Source organism: Furipterus horrens, unplaced genomic scaffold, assembly GCF_987537825.1.
Source record: "Furipterus horrens unplaced genomic scaffold, mFurHor1.1.pri manual_scaffold_7, whole genome shotgun sequence".
NCBI classification, from domain to species: Eukaryota; Metazoa; Chordata; class Mammalia; order Chiroptera; family Furipteridae; genus Furipterus; species Furipterus horrens.
The window spans coordinates 128,956,331-128,981,063 of NW_028327177.1; the positions used below are offsets into that span (position 1 = coordinate 128,956,331).

The following is a 24,733-nucleotide window of genomic DNA, read 5'->3' on the forward strand; positions in this document are numbered from 1 at the left end:
TTTAGATAGTAAATATGTAGCTTGTAAAAGAGAACACTTAATTTAGAAAATAAATTTGCCATGGTTTATTTCCCTTTTAATGGCATTTGGTGATCCAGACTCATGCTGGTTTACAATTTCTAATTTCCTTTATTCCCGCAACACCCCGGGAGGAAAAAAAAAAAAATTATTCAGTGATGAAACTGGTTAAATCTGAGTTAATTTTCTGTTTTGTGTTAAGTTGGTATTTTGTCATTTGTAATGGACCTTTGCTGAAATAATGTGGCAGGAAGGGCTTTGAATTTCAAACTGGAAACTCATTATATGCAAACAGCAAGTAGAAGCTACTCATGGTCAAAGAGCAAGAAAGGACTGAGGGAAGGAAGGCAGAAAGAAAGGCTCTCGGCAGGTTAGAAGCAGAGGGATCAGGTGACTTCCAGGATTCTCTGGCTCAGTTAGTCTCTAGATATAAGAATTATGATGAACTTCAACGTCCTGAAGGGGACATTGGACCAGGTATATTAAATTCAAATACTGAGAGAAAGTGACTATTTCTACAGAATTTGTGGTCACCCTTGAGCCAGAAGAGAAGTCAATGAGAAAAACCTACTGGCAAGGTCTGGGGACAGAACTGAGTTAGGAGGAGATTTACAGATCACCTTAACCAGCCTGCCTGGGTCTGTGGAAAAGTTAGAATTAGCAAAATAATTAGCAATAGAACTTAATTTTGTATTAGTTCTATGAAGAATAATCGCTCAAATTTTAATCTTTCTAAGTCAACATTTTCTACTTCTGTACATCATTGTGACTTTAAAATTTAGAGTTCTAGTTAGGATATGAGGTTGTTCTAGTACCTGTCATCTTGATTTAGGAACATAGGAGCTGTGTTATTAAAAGCATGGACTTCAGAGTCAGCCCGATTGGTTATGAATCCAAGTTCCACCCTTATTAGCTCTATAGCTTTGGGCATGTTATTTATGATTTCTGTACTCAGTTTCCTCATCTCTATGTGGGCATAGTAGTAGTCCCCACCTCATGGGATTGATATGGGTTTAAATAGGTTACTATATTTATCTACTCATTTATCTGTTCGTCTTACTTGCCAAGCCTGTACTGGACATGAAAAGAGTCATGGAGCCTCTAATTCAGTGGAGATGAGAGGCTAATGGTGTGACCACAGAGGACTTTGTGATATACGCTGAATAAGTGCTTGCATAGAAACAAGACCTCTAAAACAGCCAAGAGAGCAAGAAAACCCCCTTGGAAAGTTGAAGCTTAAGCAGAGTTTTATGAGAAAAAAAGTAGGATTAAGGTAGGCAAAGAGGACAGTGTCCAGTTTTCCACAGAGGGAACAACTGTCTATAGGAAAATGAATGTACTCTTAATGAGATGTCCAAAGCCCTCCATATGCAACCTAGCACATTCCTTCCCAGCTGTAGATACCAGCACACATCAATGGCTGGACATGACCCTGTTCTACCCCTAGACCATACATCCCAATTTCTGAATGTTTAGCATATGCGTCATGGGGTGAAGGCTTCACCCCTCTTCCTGCTCCAAATCCTATCACAAATATAGTCTTCAAGAACAACATTGCTCAGTGTACACTCCAGAAAAAGATACTGTGGACTGACAGATAGGGTCCCAGGTCACAGTAACCTAAAATGAACCATAAATATCTTCTTTCTCCCCTGCCTTAGAAAAATCCGTGAAATTGGTACAGTAATGAGGGACAATATATTTTCTATATGATCTCATCTAGCCTGGCACCATGAATAACTTTTTTGGTTCGAAATGATTATGATAAGTTTTTGAACATAAATGAGAACATGTCCCATGAATGCCTAGAGCAATAAAGGCATTGGTGTGTGGGAGTGGGAGGGGGTGGGGGGCATCCTCATATAAAGAAAGTTAAACTCCATGGGCTCACATTAATTCGTTATTAAATTGTAAAGCAAAGATCAGACTCTAAGATGCATTTAAGTCTCCTGGCTCCATGAATCCACCACTGAATAGGTGAGTCATTTCCCCAACCACAACCTTTTTAAATTAAGGAGACATTTGAAGGACTCCATTCCCCTGGAGATATTCCTCATGGATCTCAGCTGAACCCTTTAAGTGAAAGGGGCCCTATAATTTTATTAACCAGGATAAAAAAAAAAAAAAAAAACCTATTAGAATAATTAACCCTGTAATGCTTGCTGTTGCTGTCTCACAATCACAAAACAATCTTCCCTTATACATAAATTCCTGGTTCTCACTAGCTCTTAAGAAATGCTATGGATTTCATTGCATTTCACTACACCTCTGGCACGTTGGTTATTGAAACGGCACAACGATTCTGACAGTGCCGTAAATGAGCACATCGGTATTTCTGTAACAGGATGTCAGGGGTTTAATCTGCGCTATGGTGCTGTCTAAAACTGGTAACAAAACAGAGAAAAAATATGTCACGGTAAGGTCCAAAGGACATATAATAGTGACATGTGCTACTGCATGACAAAGGCATAATGAAATGTACTGGAAAGAGAGTAGCCTTATAAAAAAGAAGCTATGAACTGCTTTCTGATAATTGCTGGAGCTAGAGATGGGAAAGATAGAATCCATGTTCCCTGTTCTTTTCAGGTTCTGGACCTGGTTGAAAACTCAGCAATCTATTAGGAAGCTGTCACAGCAGGAGATGGAAGACGTTTATTGTAGACACAACTTAGGCTTCGCCCAGTTCACAATGACCCTTTACTTCTCTTCTCATTCACAGAGATGATCACATTACACAACTCTCTGACCCCACTCCCCTGGTCCCAGCTGATTGGACCAGAGATGGAGAAGACTCGAAATTTGGAATTAACACTGAAGGATACTAATTTAGTTTGTGCTGGCTGCTTTCACACCAATGTGATCATTACACAGCAAAGTGCCATATTTTACTTAACACATGCACTTAAAAAACAAATACAATTATAATGAATTTTAAAATTATATTATTTGGGATGTACAAAAATGATGTTTCATTTTTCTGTAACAAAACTTATGATTTGGAACTACATTTATGTCTAATGTAAAATATCTAATATGGTCACTTCTAGAAGAAAATCAAATTGAGTGGTCTTTTAGAACATTCAGACATAAAACATTTCCTCTGAGAGTTTTCCTCCTCTTGATGTTTATTTAACATTATTGGGACATTTACAAATGCCACTGAGGAGATTTACCAGATAAAATACAAAACATCCTGTTAAATTAGAATTTCATAAACATTTGTAAAACAAACATTTTAGTATAAGTAATATCCTATACAATATGTGGAGTATACTTATACTAAAATATTATACATTGTTTATCTGAAATTCAAATTAAACTGAGCATCCTTTATTTTCCTTTGTTAAATCTGCCAACCCTATGCTGAAGTTTGGGAGTGAACATCTGCTTCTCCAGAGATATCACTGCTGCCCTTGGGCTGACCACCTGCTCCATTTCTAGCTCAGTTCTAGATGGTCGTTTCATCTTCCTGTTCACCCCTGAAGACCTGCCATGCTTCTGGCTGTCACATTGCATGAGTCATGCTCCTTGTTGCCCCTATTTCCAGGATCCTCTGTGTGTTATTTTTCAGTCACTTCTGGATGATCTCCCTGCCAGCCATTCTGAAGCCTGCAGGAAAATGGGAGACTATCTCAGGAACCCTTAGGCCTAGCAATTTTGTTTTTCCTTTACCATGTTAACATGAGAGATCAGGGCGGGGAGGCAGGTGTAGGTGGGGAGGCTTCCCAACTCTCTGAGTCTCACCTAGAACTTGAACCAAGAGACAAAAAAGACCTGTATGTCCTACACTTACAGAGAAGTTCTAGTCTCTCTTGATCCCTCCGGGGGTGCACATTCCTATGTAACTCTTTCTTCCTCTTCAAACACTTTCCTCCCCTCCCCAATTCTACAGAGTGTTTGCTTGGAAAAGAAAATTAAAATTAAAAATGGATTATGGATGATAAGATAACCTTTCAAGAGTCACTGCTGAGTTTAAAAGGTAAAAATTGTCACTCTTGATCTATGGATTCATTCTGATCATTATCTCACTATAGCAAAACAAGCCAGAATTTCATAACATATCTTAAGCACTTGGCAGGTTAAAATACCTTCAATAAATCACTCTTGCCTCAAAGATTAAATAAGAAACTGTTATCATAGATTAATTGGAAAATAACTTAAATGAGAACACTCCAAAACAAAATTTACCGAGCTGAGGCAAAACTGCCCTCAATGTAAAATAGCATTCTTACAGAATAAAATATTTAAAAAGCAGGAGACAAAGAATAACAATTAAAGTTTGATAGAGATGTGACTTGAAAAAATAAACGCAAGATATGATTCCTAAGAAGATAAGATAAACATAATCAAAAATATTTTTTAAAATTTACATTTTCAGTAAAGATATATAAAATAAAAATAAGATAAAAGCAAATAGGAGATGGTATATATTATAATATATTTGAAAATCTCAATAAAATATATTAAATATTTGAGAAATTATAAGTTATCAAAATTTACTCAGGGAAATTGTTAATAGTTTAATAAAATACAAAAATGAGCATTTGATTAAGGAATTATCTTCTCCAAAATTTCTGAGAAGAAGTTTTATGATTAATTTTTCAGGGCATTTCTAAAAGCTGATGATCTCTATGCTATTGCAATTACTCTAAAGCAAAGATGACATTTTAAAACTGGCACTCAAAATAACAACTTAACCACAATAAAACACACACACATGCACACAAATGTGCATACACACACAGAGTAGATTAATCACATGTACATAGAGGCAGAAGTTGAAATATACAAATCCATCAATACATTAAAGCAACTTATTGTGATAAAATGAGGTGAGTCAGTAATGTAGAAAATCTATTAATACATTTAACTTCATTCAAGAAAATGATAGAGCTACCTTATTAGATAATAAAAAGGAACATGGTAAAATTCAATACTCATTCTTAAATAATTTCTCTAGAGGATTTATAAAGAATGTATATCATAAGGCAACTTTAATAAACTCACAAAGAAGAAAGAAATGCCTTCTATTTACTATTATTACTGAACACATTTTTGGAAATTTTGTCAGGACATTTTATTTGAAAATGATATGAAGCTGAGATATTAGAAAGAAAACAAAATTACAGGTCTATACTGATATAATTATATATTTAGAAAATACAAGAGAATAACTTTAAATTTCTCAAAATTTATAACAAATCCAGTAAAGTAGTTGAATATAAATATTTTACAATTGTCCTCTATACCAGAATTTGTAGTTAGAAGAGTAAAAATTTTATACATAGTGATATTAAATAATATAAAAAACTTATAAGTAATTCCAGCAAAACACCAGTAGGTTCTCTATGAGAAAAAAAACATCAAAAGTCTATGGAGCTAAAATATTTACAGGAAAATGATATCATGTCTGTGATTTTTTTCATAAAAAGTATACAAGGAAGAGTAGGAAAAGATAGATATGAAACTAGATTACCCATGAATTGATCCCTATTGAAGGCGTAGGATGGGTACATAGGAATTTATCTCTGCTCTTGTATATGTTGGAAATTTTTCATAATAAAAAGTTCAAAAGAACATTTATGTGAAATAAAAGTTACGTGAATAAATAGAGAGGTATGCCATGTTCCTAGATGGGAAGGCTGAAATAATGCTAAGATGATAAATTTTCTCAAATTACCTCATAGGTTTAATATAACCCTAAGAAAAGCCCAGTAGAATGTTTTTGTCTTAAAAAAAAAGTTTCCATAATGCATTTGGAAGAATATGCAGATGAAAATAAATGATTTTGTTAAAAAGAGTGAATGAAGACTTGATATTTTGAAACTATAAAAATTACAGCAATGTAACCATTCCTCTTTTGTACCTTCCAGTGGTTTATTTCTCTCTTGTGCAGGTCTACTATGCTTTTCATTATATGCATTTTTATGTGTTATTACAACACTTTTTGTTGTCTTCAGCAGGAACACTCCCAATTCACCTAGTGGTTTATTACCAGAACTGATACGTGTGCAGTTTTGGTTTTTTAATAATCAGCTGTGTGCAGTGCTGCCAATGGCGGTAAGCATTTGCTAATGTACTCATCTTTCATTCATCCTGCAAATATGTTCAACCTCCTCTATGATAGATGAGTAAGACATGACCCCTACCCTAAGTGAACTCAAAGGTTAGCAGAAGAAACAGAGTTCTAGCAAATAATTCAATGTTTTAAAGAATCTGTTTTCACCTTAGACAATCCCCCATTTTCCCTAGTTCATATGTAGGCTTTGTGCAATATATTATCTCATCTGGTGCATCAAATGGGATAACATGAAAGTATTGCTTTATCTGAATATTTTTTTCTATAGTTAAATAGGTATCGTGTGTCACAAAAAAGTTGTCAACAGAATTACAGAAGGGTGGATGGCTGAATGAGATTTCCAAATACCACTATCTCCCAAATGAAGATAGTAACATTAGCAGGTATAGCTTCCCATCTTTCCAATGAAGTCACTGATAACCTGAACAGTTATGATTATAAGAGGCATCTGGATGGAAGGAGGGGAAGAGGTATTGTGCATTTTTAATATATAAGTAACTTCATGGATGCACATTTCTGAGCTGGACTCAAGGTGCAGGTTACCAGCTTCCATAATAATGGTGACCATCATTAAAGAAATGAATATTCTTAAGATTCTAGAAACCCAAGTACCTCCATTTCTTAAATCGTAAGAAGGGGGTAGGACTGGATGAAAAAGGAAAATGCTGGTTGTAAAAGAAAAATATATACTAATCTATATGTATAAGCATATATATCGTCGGCGGCGGCAGCAGCCGTCCGTCTCGAGAGACGATGGTGTAGCTTCTTAAGAGTCTATCTGCACCGCCGAGAATGGCTGTGCAGTCCGACTCGGGAGTGACACGGTATCTGTCTCCTTCCGTGTTGAATCGACATCTTGCGATGACGCTGGAGTGTCCTCTCCAGTGAAGCTGAAGCTACAGAGCCTCGGCAGGGTGATATGGAGGGTCTGCTGTTGCCCATGCAGCAGACCCCCCCTCTCTTCGCAGCTGAAGGATCCAAGGGAAAGACGGAGTCAATACAGCTTGGCTTCAGGTGCGCCGCAGGAGTTGCCGGTGTTGACTACAACGTCAAACCGCCTTAGGGACTCCAGCTCCGGATTTTCTGTCGGGGTTTACTCCCTTAGCCTTTCCCCTGAAGAGGTATGTCGCAAGGCAGCGGAGGTTTTTTGGAGTCAAGAGTTTTCCTTCTCTGATGTGCCCTGACTGGAAGATCGAACCAGCGACACTTAACTCGCAGGCCGACGCTCAATCCACTGAGCCAAACCAGCCAGGTTTTAAGCATATATATAGTATTGTATTAACATGCATCTATCAAGAAATTTTAAATACTTTAACTTTGGCTGGTAGATTATAAGTAACTTTTATGTTCTTTATTATGCTTGACTATGCTACTGTGGTAATATATTGCTTTAAAAAAGTAGCATTAACTTATATTTTAATAATCAGCTCTTCTATAACTAAGTTTTCTTCAGCATGGCTATTTTCTCACCTGATCTACATTCCCCGAACACCTGTTTTTTACTTCCTTTCATAATTACATTAAAACTATATTGAATTATTTGCTGGAACTCTATTTCTCCTGCTAACCTTTGAGTTCACTTAGGGTAGGGGTCTTGTCTTACTCATCTGTCATAGAGGAAGTTGAACATATTTGCAGGATTAATGAAAGATGATTAAGTAACAAATGCTTACCGCCACTGGCAGCACCGAACACAGTTGATGATTAAAAAGTCAAAACTGCACACGTATCAATTATAGTAATACAGCACTAGGTGAATTGGGAGTGTTCCTGCTGAAGACAACAAAAAGTATTGTAACAACACATAAAAATGCATGTAATGAAAAGCACAGTAGACCTACACAAAAGAGAAATAAACCGCTGGGAGGTACAGAAGAGGAATGGAGCTGGAGAAGGCAAACCGGAGGTGTTTCTGTTCCAGGGAAATTGTCAGACTGAGGGAGGATGGGAAATGAGCCATATGGTGAGAGGTGAGGGAGCTGAGATGGTACCCACCATGTGTGGAGACCTAGTATATCACCATTACCTCTCCTCACCAGCAGGCATTCCAAACGCTTCAGGAAACAGGGTTCAAAGGTGTTCATTGTTAACAAGGGCAGTACAGTAATGCTTTCTCTCATTTAGGACCCAGAGGTGCCCACCCTAATATAGATGTAAAGATAATATTCTAGAGATCCAGAAAAACTTCAAACATTGCTCCTAGACTTCTAATTCCCCCAGATGTCTGGAAGAACGGATATAAAATCCTCTATGAAGAAATAGAAATTAAATATTCAGTGAGGGATAAAAAATATATAAGGCTTTACCATTAACATTATAAGAGCCTAAGGCAGGTATGAATGTAAATGCACATGTGCTTGCTGAATGAGATATATGCCCCCTCAATATAAAAGATGGTGACAATTTTACGGTTTTCTTTCTGTCACTCAGTCCACAATTAATTTCTTTATTATATGCCAGTGACAATTTCTGTACAAATTAGGGTTTAAGTATAATTATTAAAAGTCTATGTATTATAAAATAAATGCATATTTACCACCTCTGTGTTATCTACAAAATTAGTATATTTCTCTTATTCACATAGACATATATTGATACTTCGAATTGCCGTGGAAGAAAAACCCAGAAAAAACTGACTCCCTGAAACATTTTAGCCTCGAAACAACAAAGCTGGAAAGTGTAATTAGAGTGTCAGGTATGTTTCCAGATATCTTTCTTGGAAAACAACAAATATGACAACCAGAATTGTGCAAAGTAAAACAAATGCGACATTTATTCCAAGAAGTCAGAAAGGTCCCAAGCATCATAATAGAAAGTAGAAATGGAAGGGAAAGCCTAGTTGCAGTAAGTCAATTTTAGTAAAATAAAAGGCAAAAGAAACAAAAAGGCAGATGCTTGGAATCCTTTAAAAATGCTAAAACCAAATTTTGGCCTACCCACTGTGGCAGGTGGAGCATGCTAATTATGGCATGAATTTTTTCCAGATTTCCTTTTATGCCCTTATCCTTATGTTTGTGTGTGTGTGTGTGTGTGTGTGTGTGTGTGTTTTAGGTTTTAACTTATATAATTTTCCTATTATTTTGAGTCTCTAATCAGAAAATATTCAATCGTACACAGAATCCTCTTTCAGGGATATTTTTCAACTGCTAGTTTTTATCAAATTGGAAATGACAAGAGGACACAAAAGTAGTTTCCTTTTTCCTTTTTGGTCATTTCTTAGAAAATCTGAAGTGTTCTGTGATGATTGGCAGAAAAGCAAAGATTGGGGCCCCAGAGTGAAATGGGATCACTGCTATGATGAATGAATTCTTTACCTGGAAGAATAAACTAGTGAACAAAATAGTAACAGAAGCTTAGATACATGAAACAGACTGACAGCAACCAGAAAGGTGTGTAGGGGGCAGGGGGGCGGGGGGAGACAGGATGAAAGATGATGAAGGGATTAACCAAGGAACATTTGTGCACAACCCGCAGATATAGACAATAATATGGGGATTGACTTACGGAGTGGGGAGGGTGAGACTGGGTGGAGATGGGGAAAGGGAGAAAAATTGGGAACAACTATAATAGTATAAACAATAAAAAATAAATAAAAAACTGAGAAAAACAAAAGATTATCAGAGAGATTCACACTCTCTTAGGGTTTTCCATTAATAGAAAGGAAGAAGGAAGATATTAACTGTACTACTGGGCAACACCTCAACTCATCTAAGTCAAACTGATTACATAAATGTACCTTCATCAGTAGGACCAGGTAGCAGCCACGCAGAGGTCCGAAGGAACTCAAGGATGAACCTGGGAAACGGTTGGCCAAGATGCTGCATGTTACATTACAAGCCACCACAGCCAGCAACCTGGCAGATCGTTTATGTCGTTCTGTTTATTAGAAGGGGTCAAGAGAGGACTCAGGGAACCTTAGAAAAGCAAGTATCTCTTCCTCTTGTCCAATCTCCAATAAAGACCAGCATCATTAGACACTAAAACAAAAATAACTCCCTAGGGGAAAGACAATATGGTCCCTGAAAAAGGAAAGCATGAGTCACTGATTTATTATTGGTCTCCGAGGCATGTAGATAAAAGGCCAAATGTTAGCAGTGTTGAGTAAAGGTTTTTTTCTTCCGTGCCAAGTGAAATGGGAGATGTGAGGAGGCCATATGGATTAAGACAAATAATTTCTACGCCTGTCAAAAAAATTCTTACCGACTAGCAAGAAGGGATACTCTTTGAGACTTGAAAGTGATCAGGCTGCAATTATAATGAAACCACTACTTCATACTGCAGGTAACAGATTTAAAATACATTATCATTGGATAGTATTGGAAAAAGACACAAAAGTCATTTCAGGACACATTTTTATTGAGTATCAGTTGAGTGTCAGGCTTTATACTTAGTAATGGTTTTACAGCAATGAATAAGATCCGCTTCTGCCCTCCGGTAGCACACAATCTAATATGTAGATGATTACAAGAGTCATGGAATAGGTCCTGAGTTGGGACTTGTGCCCATTTACGACAAGATGATAACTATTAATTGAAATCAAATAGTATAATAATAAGTATGTACCCCTTGGAACCACAATTCGCAAAGAATTTAATATACTTGGTTATATGGGCATGGATCTAAAACAAAGTACAAATCCCCTTGTTAAAATTAATGGCAATTTCAATAACAACAAATAAACTCTAAACCACAATTTTATTATTTTGTTTAGTGGAAAAAGACAACACGGATTTTAAACATGTGTAACTCAAACACTAATTATTGTGTTTCTTTACCTCATGCAAAAGGAAAGCAGACAAAATAGGAATATTTGTTATTACCTATAATACCATGTGAGGTTTAATTTAATGTGATGCATAATATAAACATGCATACGCACAAATTTCCAAAAGCCTCAATGAAAATAAAATTAACTTTTGTTTATTACAATTAAAAAAAAACAGGAATTAAAAAAGAAGAGTGCTATTTGCTAACCATGAACTTGATCAGTTCTGCCAGCCTTCTGCAATTCTCAACCTTGTTGAAAAGTCTAAAAAAAATATCTCAGCTGAAGCAAGAGCATCCAAAATATGGACAAAAATTTTGGCAGTATCAAGCACAAGAGACTGATGTCCCTTCTACAAGTCAAATGCTTCTTTTTTCTAATCAGCTTTAAATCTGTATCTCCCCCATGCCTTTTTTAACTACATTAGTTAGGAAGCTGTCATTCAAAGACATTTATAATGTGTGTATAGAGAGAGCATGAGTGTTGTCTGGCATGAAAGAAAAACATTTTGTGATGATCAGATAGTTCAGTATTTTCAAACCATATAATGGTATTTCTATAGGAACTCCATGAGGAAAAACAAGAGCTATAAAAAGAAATCCTCACAAAAGCAGATATAGTTTGTCACAGTTTCTCTGATAAATCTTTTCTTGCACATTTTTAAATGGCATGTAATAGCTGTCATGTGCAATATCAATTATCATTCTGAATAGAATTTTAAATGGGTTGAGAGATGATAGCACGTGGTATTCCAGTGAAATCTCTCTGCCTTCTGCTGGGGGACCACACTGGGAAATGGCATTAGTCTCCTTCTTTTTTTCTCTTTGCATTGCAGTGACAGACTCATAGTATTGAATAAATTTCCTACTCTTCTACTTCCTGCAGCTCCTCCTGAAAAAAAAAAACCGGGGACTACATTCTGAGCCTTCTCTAGAACGAAGATGAGAAGAAAAGAATGGCAACTGAACTCTTTTCCCACCTTATTATTTGAAACCTAAGTAGCCCAGAATTGCATGTCAATGCCTCTGTCCAAAGAAGATCCCTCAGAAAGAGATATATAATACATCAATAGATAAAAGTAGAAGAGAAATATTTACTTGTGTATCTGTAAGTGTGGGTGTACAAATGACTTGCCTGTTAAATTGACAAAGCTAAATACTCCCTTGATGTCAAAGGGAACCCTGTAACACACTCACACACACACACACACACACACACACACACACACACACACACACACACATTCATACTCTGTTAGTAAAAAATTAAGCAATTTCTAGAAGGAAAATTAGGAAACAAGAGAAAAAAAAACAAACCATGAATGATAATCAGAGCTCTCCTACTTCCAGGAATTTATTCCTAGGAAAGAATAAAGGATGTGTACAAATACTCAGCCTAAAAAATAGTAGTTAAATCCATAATAGCCCAAAATTAAAACAATCGAATTGGGGTGGTCAAGTTAATTATAATACATCAAAACTATATGCAGCTATTAAAAATGTATACAATGAACACTGATATGGAACAATATTTAGTTTTGATCAATGGAAAAACATGTTAAAAGCAAAATATGTTACAAGTTCTTTTAGAGTAGATATGTGTACATATGTATATATGCATAAGAAAATATATTAAGGCTATCTTCAGTTATGTATTCTATATCTCTTTTCCTTCTCTTTCTCCATATGTAAATTTTTTATTTGTCTATCATAAACACTCATTACTTCTGAAATAAACCTATAAAATGAAAATAATTTAAAAAATTCATAGTATCAACAGTCTTTCTTTAAAAAAGTCTCTAAAATTGTTTGTAGCTGATAGGTTAAACAAGACATCTTTGTGAGTTAATATAGGATGATAATGATGGGTACAAAATAGAGAAGAATAATCTACAGTATACTCAAAAAGTCATCTGATTAACGTGTTTCATGTTCTCATATTTCTGCTAGGTTTTGTAAAACTAAAAGTCCTTCTATCATACACTGAAAATCAAAATGCCAATATTGAGATTTTTCTGCATCGATACGAGTGATTCTAAGAATATATTGCTTTTTATTTTAGATCAAAGCATCAAAATTGTCATGGATCCAAAACAGCCATGCCAATCCAACATCTACACCTGAAATTAACCTATTTACAATCGCAGATTTTTTTTTTAATCCCCGATTTTCTTTTTATCTCTATGATGCAAAGAGGGTTAGTGATAGTGCACTTCAAGAGCAATGGCTCTGCTTTGTTTCTAAAGCAGTCTTTTTTACTAATACAGGAAATGAAAAATGCAAATACCACAAGCTAGTCAGTCAGCCGCACTGTGAATGTTAGGACTTTGAGTATACAAATCAGGGAATTTGTTTTTCCCTTAACAGTAGTATATTCACTTAGTAATTAGCTTTCTTTCACTGGAGTTGCCCCCTTCCATTAACTGGAGAAGTAAGTCTTAATAAAAATCACTATTCATCAATTACTGTTGGTGGCATGCTCAAGCCTGTCTAAGGGCCTAGGCAGTAAAGCTCCTCAACTATAATTTTAATCATTATTTAATCAGAGCTCTCAAATGAATTATTTAGAATAGGACAGAAATGAGAAACTCTTAGTTATTGTTGGCAAGAAGGCAGATATTTTGATTTATTTACTCATTAAACTTTTCAACAAATTTTTATTTTTTCCCTTCATTCAATAAAATTTGCTAGGCACTGTAAATTCAGTGGTGACTATATGTCATAGTTCCTATCCTCATACAGTTTATATTCTAGGGGGAGGGAAAGTTGGTACAGGAAAGTCATAATTACAAATCATGGTGAGTACTTTAGAAGGAGGGAACAGGGTCAGAGGAGGAATAACGGGGAGAGGCCAGTTTACCTTGTGGAGCCTGTGAACCTTTCAGAAGGAACATTTCAGCTTTGACACAAAGGATGACAGTCATTCCCACTCATAATACTCTTCTCTCAATTGATCTTCCTGATCTTCCTACTATCTCCTTAGCCATTCCAACTCAGGCTTCACTGTAAGTTCCTCTTCTGTCCAGTCTTTAACCTCTGATATTCTTCAGGGCTAAGTTCTATGATCTCTTCTTTTCTGACTCCAAAATTCCTCCTAAGGCATTCTATCTCACTCATATACCTCAAAAATCATCTACATGTCAATAATTCCCTAATATACCTCTCCAGACTACAACTCTTTTTCTAACTTTGAATCCATATGTCAAATGCTTATATGACATTTTCATTTGAATATGTCATAGGAATCTCAAATTTAACAGAGCCAATTCGAAAATCAAGATATTTGACTCTCAGATCTTCTTATCCTTAGCAATCTCCATATCGCTAAATAGGACTCAGTTGCTGTATCATTAATCAGAAGGTCAACCATGACACCTGCTTCTTCCTCATCTCCCATGCGCAACTGGTAACTCAGCCCTGTCTTATTGATAGCCAAAATGTAGCTGAAATTTCATCACATTATCCCATCTCTTCCACCATCAACTCTTGCTTGGATCCTGCAGGCCTTTACTTACTTTTGTATTCATTTTTGCCCCCTTCCAATTCATTGTTTTCAATAACAGTCTTTTCAGATTACTCCCTGGCTTTAAAATTCTTCCATTGTTTTGAAGGTTAAGTCTAAAATCATTCAAATGTTTTCTACAATCCTGCATGTTTTATCCGCTGCCTGATCTTTTAGTCCTAGCCCATGCCAGTTTTAGCATTACTCCCTGTGCTTCAGCAACAATGGACTTCTTTTGTATCTAAAATTTAAAAGGACCTTTCTCTCTTAAAGACTTTGAGCACTGAGCATGCTATTTTTTCCATCTGGGACATTTCAGATCTTCTTACTCTGTATTCTCAGAATAGCATACTATTCTTTGTATCAGCTAGATGTGCATTTGGATGCAAGTAACCCATTACCCAATGGAAGTAGTTTCAGCAATAAAGACATTTAATTACTCATATCACAAACAGTCTGGAAGTGGGCACTTCCAGGGTTAACGCAACATTGCAGAATCATCATCCAAGACCAAGACTATTCCTCTTTCTGTTCTGCCATTCTGTGCATGTTCAGTCTTCAATGTAGGGTCATTGTCTATGGTTGCAAGGTCAGAGAGCTTCATGCATCATGCCGTGACACAACCGCACTCAAGGTAGGAAAGGAGAGAGTGCTCTCCTCTTGTGCGTATCACCTCCAGCAAAAAGTAAAACTTTTCTCAAAAGCCACCATCACATTGCCCCTACATCATATTTGCCATTTCAGTGTCATCTGGTGACTCTTAGCGGCGAGGGAGACTGGTTAGGTGAGTTCTGGGAGACAGAAGGGAAGGAGATTGGAATGGCTACATAATATACAATCAACAGTGTCGGAAACCTTCCTTGGAGTACTTATCAAAATAGAATTAAAGAATGAAATAGGTAAATTTTGCTCACCATTTCCTCTGTGAGATTACACTCTTTGACTATGGGGGAGGTGTCTGTTTTATAAGCTCAGAATCAGCACAGTGCCTGGCCTACATAGGAAATCAGTTATTGTCGGTAGAATAAATTAATAAATAAATATTTTAAAAAACAAGAGGCAGAAAATAGGTACAAAAGAGAGATAAAACTAACAACACAAAGCTTCTTTAGCCAAATGCCATATTTCATATCTCATGTTTCAACCCTCCATTCCAGTTCATTTGAAAATAGTTTTTCATTTAAAAAATGCAACTTTTGAAAGTGCTGAATTCTTTGTACAATAATGTAATGTTTCTAACCTCTTAATTCTTTCCAAGTGAGTAGACATGGGTATTATTGTTTTTATTGATATCCAAGCATAAGTTCTTTTTTAAAATAATACAATCTTGACCCCTGTGATAGAGTTAGGTGATCCAGAAAATGTTAAATTGCTTCAAACACATAAAGGTAAATCAATTCTTGGCTAAATCACTCAAATATCACTCAAAAAGAAAACTGTATAAGAGCCTGAAAATTATCTAAAAGAGTATTCATAAAAATTTTGGTCTAAATTTTCCACTCCTGAGGGCTGCACACCAACAGACAAGACCGTCAGTCAGATTGACTCATTAAGAAGAAAGCTGATAGGAAATGCCTGGCACGTAAAAGGATATGAGGAGATATTTTTGTTTTCAGATCTAGATCAAAGGAAAACCTGGGTTTACTCCCAAACTCTGTCATGTCTTAAATATTTAACTATGTGCAAGTTGAGTACGTTCTTTTGTTCACAAATAATATAATAATCTTAAACTACCTTTTAGTGATAATATGACATCATCACTCTACAACTTAAGAACTTAAATTAAATATAATTCAATGAAATGGAATACAGTTGATATTAGCCAGCCTAATAAAGCATTAAGGAACAGATTCATGTTCCCAAGAGTGTCTCTACCTACAGATGCAGAATCTGTTCTTGGTTTTTGTTGAACATTCTCTTTTTTTTAAACACAAAGGACACCAACATACAAATACGGTACCATACTTTTTTTCTTTAAAGAGAGGTATAACTATCCACATATGCAAGACTAGGTTTCAAATTTCAAATATGGTTTTCATTTGAAATAAAAATTCCTTAAAAAGAGAAAATGACTCTGGCATTGGCAAAGGGAGTCCCCAAAGAAAAAAAATTGTAAACAGATGGCTGAGAAAGATCACCCACATGCTGCACACAGATCTTGAGAAGGCATTTCTAAGAATGAAGTGGCACTTCCCAGCCTGGGCCACTTCCCACAAGGATCCTTATTTCACCCACAGAAACAGAGTTTATACCTCTAGCCAAGAAGCTCAGCAACTCTTTTCCCACCTGCCTCACAGTAATCCATACAAGTTTTCAACACTCCCCAATATTCCAAAAGAAGCTAATTACCAACCTCTTGAGACAGAGGATCCTCTAATAAATCAGTGTTTGATGATGAGCCCTGAACTAACATCTTCCCATATATCGGGCCGTTAAGCCCCAGCTACGCATATTAAGCATTCAATTTAATGTATGACGTACATCTGTTCCACTTTCTTAGCAGGCAGAAATTTCAAGATAACTTAAATCCCAGACTTAATCAAGGAGAAAAAAAATCTTGGCAGTGTTTAAAACTGATTTTTACAATAAATCCAAATGAGAGCGAAAGAAGCCATGTTGCTATAACTAATGAGATTACCTAATGCCTAAATCAAATCTACAAAATCACCTGAGCAGAAACACTAGCTTTTTCATCTGAGCTTATTTATCTTTCCTTTTGATGTCATCAACATTTACCAAAGACCTTTACCTATATCTGGCCCAAACAACAAAATATAAGCAAAAGTAAATTATCTGCAAGCTCTGTATTTAACCCCTCTCCATGCCTAAAGGCCGTAAGAAAAAAAACTCACAGATTTGTCTTTGACAAGGAGAGCGCAGCACTGAATTCCTGCCATCAGCATCTTGTGCGGGTTCCAGGCCACAGAATCAGCTCTGTTATGGAGAACAAAGAAAAGGACAGGGTAGCAAGGGGACCCATTAGTTTCTACTGGAGAAAAGAATTCTACCATCAGCAGCACACACGTTCGGTACTCATACCCAAGACCGTGCTCAACAGGATTCTTTGGTTGAGTAGTCTAGGGAGTTTGGAGTTTTGTTTTGTTTTTTCCTTCAAGTAAAGCAATTATGTTTTTCTTTCTTTTTTTTTTTTTTTTTTTTTTTTTTTTGGTCCATTTGCAGAATGTTACTTAAGTGGGAAAAGTCTAAAGAGGTTTCCATGCCTAAATGAGAGATGCTGCACCTAGGGAACTACATTTACCTGTGGATGCCATGCAGAAGCCTGCGGTGCTTCCTTGACATCAAAGCTGAGCCACCCCAAGAAGCCTGTTGAGAAATTTATATAACCAAAACAATGTTATTTCAATGTGATTTGTTTACCAGCCAGCTGTCCTAGAAAAGCCTGAGTGACAACCTCAATCTGCCTTGTTACTTTGTTTGAAGTAAATGTTAACCAATTTGTATTCCAGAAAACTTTGATCACTGACTCTACTCAGCCCCTCAGAGTCTCTCATCACAACAGATGGCTCCCATTAACGCTTAGGATTTAAATTCACACATCATAAAGAAATTGTTGTATTAACCTATTGAGTTGCATGGGATTCTGTACCACCTCAAATCTCAGAATCTAAAAAAAAGACAATTCTTTACAATGCCAAGATTCTACCATCCACAAGGTGCTGATGCTGATCATGAGTCGGGGTCTAAGGGCTGGCATTCTGTCTAATAAATGTGGCATGTATTTGACAAGGTGGCTGGAAGGAAATAAAGGAATTTGTAGCCAACTAACTTTAGCGAGGTAGAAATAGATCCTTCTATTGAAAAATTATATCTTTTTGGCCAAATAATTTTCAAATATATTTGCCAGAAAAAAAAAATGTGAGAGTGGGAGAAAGGAAACCAGGGACTTAACAAAGTTTCTTATTGGAAAGGTAAATATGAGCAAAGGAGAGGGGAACTGAGAATAAGGATATGAAAGGAAATCCCACAGTCAATAAGTCTAGAAAGGAGGAAGGAAGAATCAATGTGAGGAATAAAAAAGTCAGTTTGGTTCTTGAAATTGAGCAATCTTCTAAGTGTAATTTGTAGGACAGTGACAGGCAAGTGCAGTGAGGTAACACGAGGTGACTGTTCTGGGCTGTGTTGAATGCTCTCCAAGGCTACACCGCACAACATTGCATTGAGAATGGAATTATTGTCACTTCATTTTAAAATTGTTATTCTATTACAGTTATTTCAATTTTCCCCCTTTGCCCTCCTCCACCCATCCCACCCCTTGCTCCCACAGTCACTTAGATTTTTTAATAGGAAAAACTAAGGTTCAGAAGTTGTAGGCAAACCGTTCAAGGTCTCAGAGGCAATAAAAACCAGATCTTTTTGTCAATAGCATCATAACTTAAGGAAGGTAACCAGCTGACCAAATGGCAGAGTGCAGCATGGGTAATTGAGGGTGTAGAAAGTACTATGGGCAGTAGGTGAGCTTAGGAACTGCCTAGCGAATAGGTTATCCTATTTTTGGATATAGAATTTAAAAAGATATGGAACACCCACTACTGCATGGAAAGAAGTGGTAAAACTGTGTGCACCATTGATACAGAAGGTGAAAGAAATGGGACGTTGCCATGATCCTCAGAGTGTCACAAAAGCCGAGCCCATCACCGAACACTAAGGCACGGCCTTAAATCCCACTTACAAATAGCTCTGAGTGAGTGTGTCACGTAAGGTGCACAATTTAAGAAGGTACACACTCTCAGAGCTGGGCTCTAGCATGGCCCTAAGAGTGAATCTCTCCTTAATTTGAGTGCTAGGACCCTCACTTGTGACAATCAGTTCCAGCCTTGCTTCCGTGGACTAGAGTCTCCAATAACCCCATGGGGTTCCCAAAGTTTTGTGTACTGGTGATGATATGCATGCAAATCCCAAAGATTCGCAATTACAGTCTTGAAGGCTTGGGCCGTAGGCCAAGTCCCCTTCCTGCTGCAGTCACCCCCCCACCCCCCCCACCCCACCCCCGCCAGCATTCCCGATGGCTCATGTCTGATTAAGGCTGAGATACAGAGTGAAGTGCCTTCAGCATCTAGGAAAGCTTTACCCTGGCCCCCTAACTGAGGATCCCCAGTGCTGGGCTTTGAGATACTGACCTTCACAGACGTTAAGTTGACTTACATATGATGTCCTCTTACTCCCATTACCCACTCTAAACACCAAGTTCCCTATTTTTCTCAATCCTTTCACCCCCAACTTTATTGAGATTCTACCAATGACAATTAGGGTAAAGGTGAAGCAGTAAGACTCAGACACGCCCATTTACTCTCTTAACCTTTCCACCTGCCTCCCACGCCACACTCAACACTCCTTCGTATCTCCTGCACTACCCTCTCCATCCTCCTCTTCCCCTAAAAGTAAACAATATTCTCCCAATCCTAGTGAGCTGAGTTGAAGTTTTCAAATTACATGCATTCTTTCAAAGCTTCAAGTTCTTTCAAGTTCACTGGTTTACAGAGGGACTGGGCAAGGTTAGGAAGAGCTGATCCACGAACTTCTCCAAAAGCTGAGAGGAGGAAAACAATGTCATGCCCTACCTCTATTTGCTTAACTATCTAAATTCTGATTCCAAAACTTGCAAAAATATCAAACAAATCACCTCAATGATGAAGGAGCTTGGTTTTCCATCTCAATAAAGGTCATCATTTATTGAGCTATTACTGTGTTAGGCACCGCAGTTACCATTTTACTTACTTATTTTTTTTTTTCTCTTTAATTACTTAGGCAATAAAGGAACAGTAGGACCAATCCTGAAGGGAGGGTGGAGGCAGGGGTAGAACTCAGATCCAGCAGCATGTAAAGCCCATGAATTTAAATACAATGTTTACCCCCGCTCTGGCACTTGGAATGAAGAGTAGGTGAGAGGTTTCACGAGCTCTGCTGGGAGTGGGAGGCTTTGCAGTGGCCACAGCCTCTGCTTCAGAAAACTGCCAGACCGGCCCCGACGTCCTGGTCGGAGGCAGAGGCTGCGGGAATAATGCACTCTCACGGAAGAAAAAGAGAACTGGAGGCAAAAAATTTTAACAACACTAGAGTTTTCCTTAAAAATGCATTGTAATTAACCAAATTTAAGACACTATCAAATGTAAGAGTCACCATTTTTGGTTACCACTAATAAAGAAAAAAATGATATCAACATACCAATTTCAGACATCCTAAAGAGGTTTTTTAAAAGCATGTCTTAGAATTAATAAATGAAAGTAAATACCAGTTTTTAATAATGTAAAGTATCTTTAAAATATTGTTTAGAATATTTCCAATAGGTCAAAGTAGTTGTGAGAATTTTGTTAATTTTTAATCTTTAAAACTAATAAACTGTGCACAGTATAAAAAGAGAGAATAGCTATATGCTTTTGTATGCAATTTTATCAACAGATCTGAAGCCTGCAATATTAAAGAATGTGTAAGCACTGTCTCCATGTTAGAGCTAATTTCTTTAATAAGTCAGATAAAATGTTGTCCAGTTTAATCTAATATGACAGGAATTCATTATGTGTAAATGGAATAATTTGTAGAGCTTACATATTTCCTTATAGAAATGTCTCCTTCCAAAATTCAACTATTAATTTTTAGAAAACCTAGAGGCTTTTATTTATACTTATAAATCATGATTCTCTCTAAGCCCCATAAATCTCTTAATATAATTTCCAATTTAGAAACCTCTGTAGCTACTATTTTATATAAGCTATATAATCCATATTTGATGCTTTTAATGAGAGTAGAATTTTCAACTATAAATGCTGATGTATTTTTTTCCCTTTATTTCCACAGTTACAGAAGTACTCACTTTGTATTATCTTTTAGGACATAATGTATTACTATGTTTCAAAGTCTATAAAAATCAATAAGGTATAAGCTGAAATATAAACAGATATAAGTATTACAATTTCATTTAAAGAAGTCACAAGTAACCTACCTGAAATATTGCCATTGGCACGCTAGAGTTTATAACTCTAGTGAGTATTACTGATGCTTTTACCATACATTAGCATACTTTTAATGAAAGCCTTGAGTTGCTAAAAAAATCTCTCCATATCATATCTAGATGCTTATCTTTAAAACCATAAAATCATCCAAATTATAAAATTATGTGCATGTATATTCTCCAAATGCTCAGGTACCTTCCATTCAGCAAGTCAAAAATAGTCCTTTCTGGGTATTTTTTTTTCTTTTTTTTTTACAAGGAGGCTATGAACCACTCACCAGAGGAAGGTCCCCCTCAAGTTTCATTAGCATATACAACAGTCCCTTCTATTGAGTTGAATCAAACTAATTAACTCCTGATTTCACACACACAAAAAGAAAAAACAAAACAGAAAAACTGCTCAACAAGCTTTTAGAACTGGCTGTGCTCAACATTTTAATGTTAGATAAATAGAATTTTAAGAGTTACCTTTGATTAAGGAGAAAATAATATTATAAACAACGCCAGGACTTACACAGTTAATTAGAAAAAAAGTGAATCCTTTAAGTTAAACAATTATGAAAAAATATAAGTTATCCCCGTCCCTCTCAAGTAATTATCTATAATAGATCTATATAAAACCTGCTTTAGTTAGAGCATGAAATTATGTGGTGAAGCTTTTTGCATTTTCTGGCTGGTTGGTGTCATATAATTTTTAAGCTAGAAAATACTTTACAGACCACATCAGTGATTTCTCTCTTTACAAATAAAGAAACCATAGCCCAGTGAAAAAAAGGCCAACTTGAGTCCAAAAATCAAAGTCCCTTGACTCCATAGTCCAAAATGTGTCTTTTACACCGTGCTACCTCAATGAGAGTAGATTCAAGGGACCAAAGAAAATGGTTCATGGGAGAAGTGGAAATAAAATAGAATCCAGAAAACTGAAAAGTTACATCGTCTTAGAATATTCTTCTTTATACCTTACCCAAAAAGACATTTTTATTTCTCCTAATTAGAAATTTAGATAAAAGTAGTTGGGGACATCACATCTAGTGTCTGAGTATAAAAGGACCAGAAAGTTACGCAGACGTGTACAGACAGATATGAGAACTTACATCCACATGAAGCCAGAGGCCATGCCTCTCGCAGACATCGGCTATTTCATCCAGAGGGTCGAACGCGCCCAACACAGTTGTACCGGAGGTGGCGCAGACAAGAAAGGGTGCCGCTCCCTGCGAGAAGGACCCACATATAAAAATGGTCACCATTACCTCTACATTTGTGCTGGAATAGGTTGGTACATGATAAAGGTTATACTATATCCAGAAAATTTATTTGATTCCTTTGGAGATAATCATGAATTCAGTGAATGTTTCTAAACCTTTCTACTATATAGCCTCGTATTATAAACGGGTTAGGGGAACTGAGAAAACATTATGACAACACTAGTCCTTTGTCCCAACTCAAGATTGTTAGTCTCGTTTTCTTTCTGTAGTGTATTCTGTTCTTGGCTTTCCCAGATAGAAAGTAAATAACCTCATCTGCATTGGTGACCTGGCATTCTGTATGATCTTAACTTCTTCTTGGGGAGATTCATTGGGCCTCCAGTGGGCCAACACCGTTACCTTTCTCCAAAATAAAAAGGAACGTTTGGAAGACAAACAGCTCCAGGTACAAACCATGCAGGCCTGTGTGCTTGTCTCCTTGTGAAGTAAGTGCAGTTACAAAAAAAAAAAAAAAAATGTGCTCAGGGACAAATTAAGCATCAGAGGGGATAAGGTAACCTCACTGGGATACACTCTCCAAACCAGGTGCTCAACAGAGAAATCTATTAAAATGTGCTAGGAGAGGGAACCTGCACAACTCCTACCAGTGTTATTCCTCATCTAGCTGATGGCTGCATCTTGTAGAGTGAACAGGTGCTGGAGGGAAATGGAGAGAAAGGGGAAATGGGGGGCACATGAAGACATGAATGGTGACTCCAGCCAAGCTAGCCAGCACCTTGGCCTCATAAGGGAATTCGGCTGTTTCAGAGAAATCCATCCCACCTTGTCAGCAGAGATGTGTTTCTGGCTGTGGAAGTGCCTCGGAAGAAAAATTTTCAGACAAAGTCAATGGTAGTGGAGCAGGGCGGGGGGAGGGGGTACAACAAGAAGCCAGAGATTCTATCGCACCTGGAGAATAAGTGACAAGAATGTTTACTGCCCATTAAATTCATTTTTACCTCCATTTAGGATGGAGTCATTTTTTTTCCTCAGTTTTATCTTGAAGTGCAGTTGTTCTTACAAAATATGTCTACGTCCCATTTTACTGTAAGTGGTTATATCATTTATACCAGACTGACTCCGATTTACCTGACCATTGATGGAAATATCATTTCTCAGTGGAAAGAAGGGCAGAGCTAGGACGCTTGGTCCACATCTCAAAACGGAGATGCGTAATAAGAATCAGACTGATGGTACACAAATGAATCCATCTGCCATTTAGGCAGAGGGTTGTGACATGTGGAATCTAGTCCTCACAAATATTACAGAGTGGGGCCAGTAGGTGACGGAGTCCCTGGGGAGTCAGGGGCTTTGAGAATTATTTCCTGCACTCAATTCCCAATAGATCATATCTTTATCATGTCAGTGACCTACAGGAAATGGGACCAGATTTATATCAATCATTAAAAGCAATAGAAGAAGTAATTTACTAAAACCATTTAAGGTGTCTTTAACGGTTGTGTCTTTCCTCGTAAACTACATGACACCCTGATGGCAGCGAGAAAACACCTTTGCAAGCTATTATTACTTATTAATGACTTTTCGTCATCTTTTTTAAAAAACAATCTAGCTATAAACATCACTCCCGGAAATTAAATTTAGTCTGGATTAAACCTTCCAGATGTTTCCTTTTGCATATCTCATGCGATTAAAAAGAAAACTCAGTGGACACAGGGTTGATGGTGTGCTGACCATAAGCAGCATCACCTAAGGAAGTCTGTCATTTCAAAAGTCACACACAAAAATACTCCCAAGTATTCAGTGGTTATGCTAGTTTTATCTCTTTATACGTACTTCAGAGTCTCTGGTGCCTCTGGTTTTCACCATAAAGTAAAGATTGCTGCTCAACAGATTTTTAATGGATTGTGGCTGACCAGGGAATTGAATCCCAGCGGAAAAAAGGGGATGTACCATTTCCTACATCTGAAAGAATCCAAGTTCAAAGCTTGAAACAGAGCAACCAGGTCTGGGGCTACTGGGAAAAATAAACTAGTTCATCAGGTATTATTTCAGAATGGATGCGAGGATTGTCCTTGGTGGGGAGACTCTCACCCCATTGCCCTACTTTTAAATGTGCCTAAAGCAACTTCGCTTTCTAAGAACTTCCCTTTCCAGGTTCTCAACTTTAGAATATGTCAGTTTAATGTGCTTTAATTGTT

The 24,733-nt window shown here is 36.9% G+C and overlaps 1 protein-coding gene across 1 annotated transcript in view; it reads right to left on the minus strand.

Moving 5' to 3' along the window:
• GADL1 (GAD like acidic amino acid decarboxylase 1) overlaps window positions 1-24,733 on the minus strand; it is a 145,920-nt gene that overhangs the window by 89,468 nt on the left and 31,719 nt on the right. The window contains exons 9-11 of the mRNA XM_090284950.1: window positions 22,425-22,541; window positions 17,623-17,687; window positions 17,216-17,297 (exon numbers count right to left, since the gene is read on the minus strand). Coding sequence (XP_090141076.1) covers window positions 17,216-17,297; window positions 17,623-17,687; window positions 22,425-22,541 — 264 coding nt within the window. The remainder of the gene's footprint in view (window positions 1-17,215; window positions 17,298-17,622; window positions 17,688-22,424; window positions 22,542-24,733) is intronic.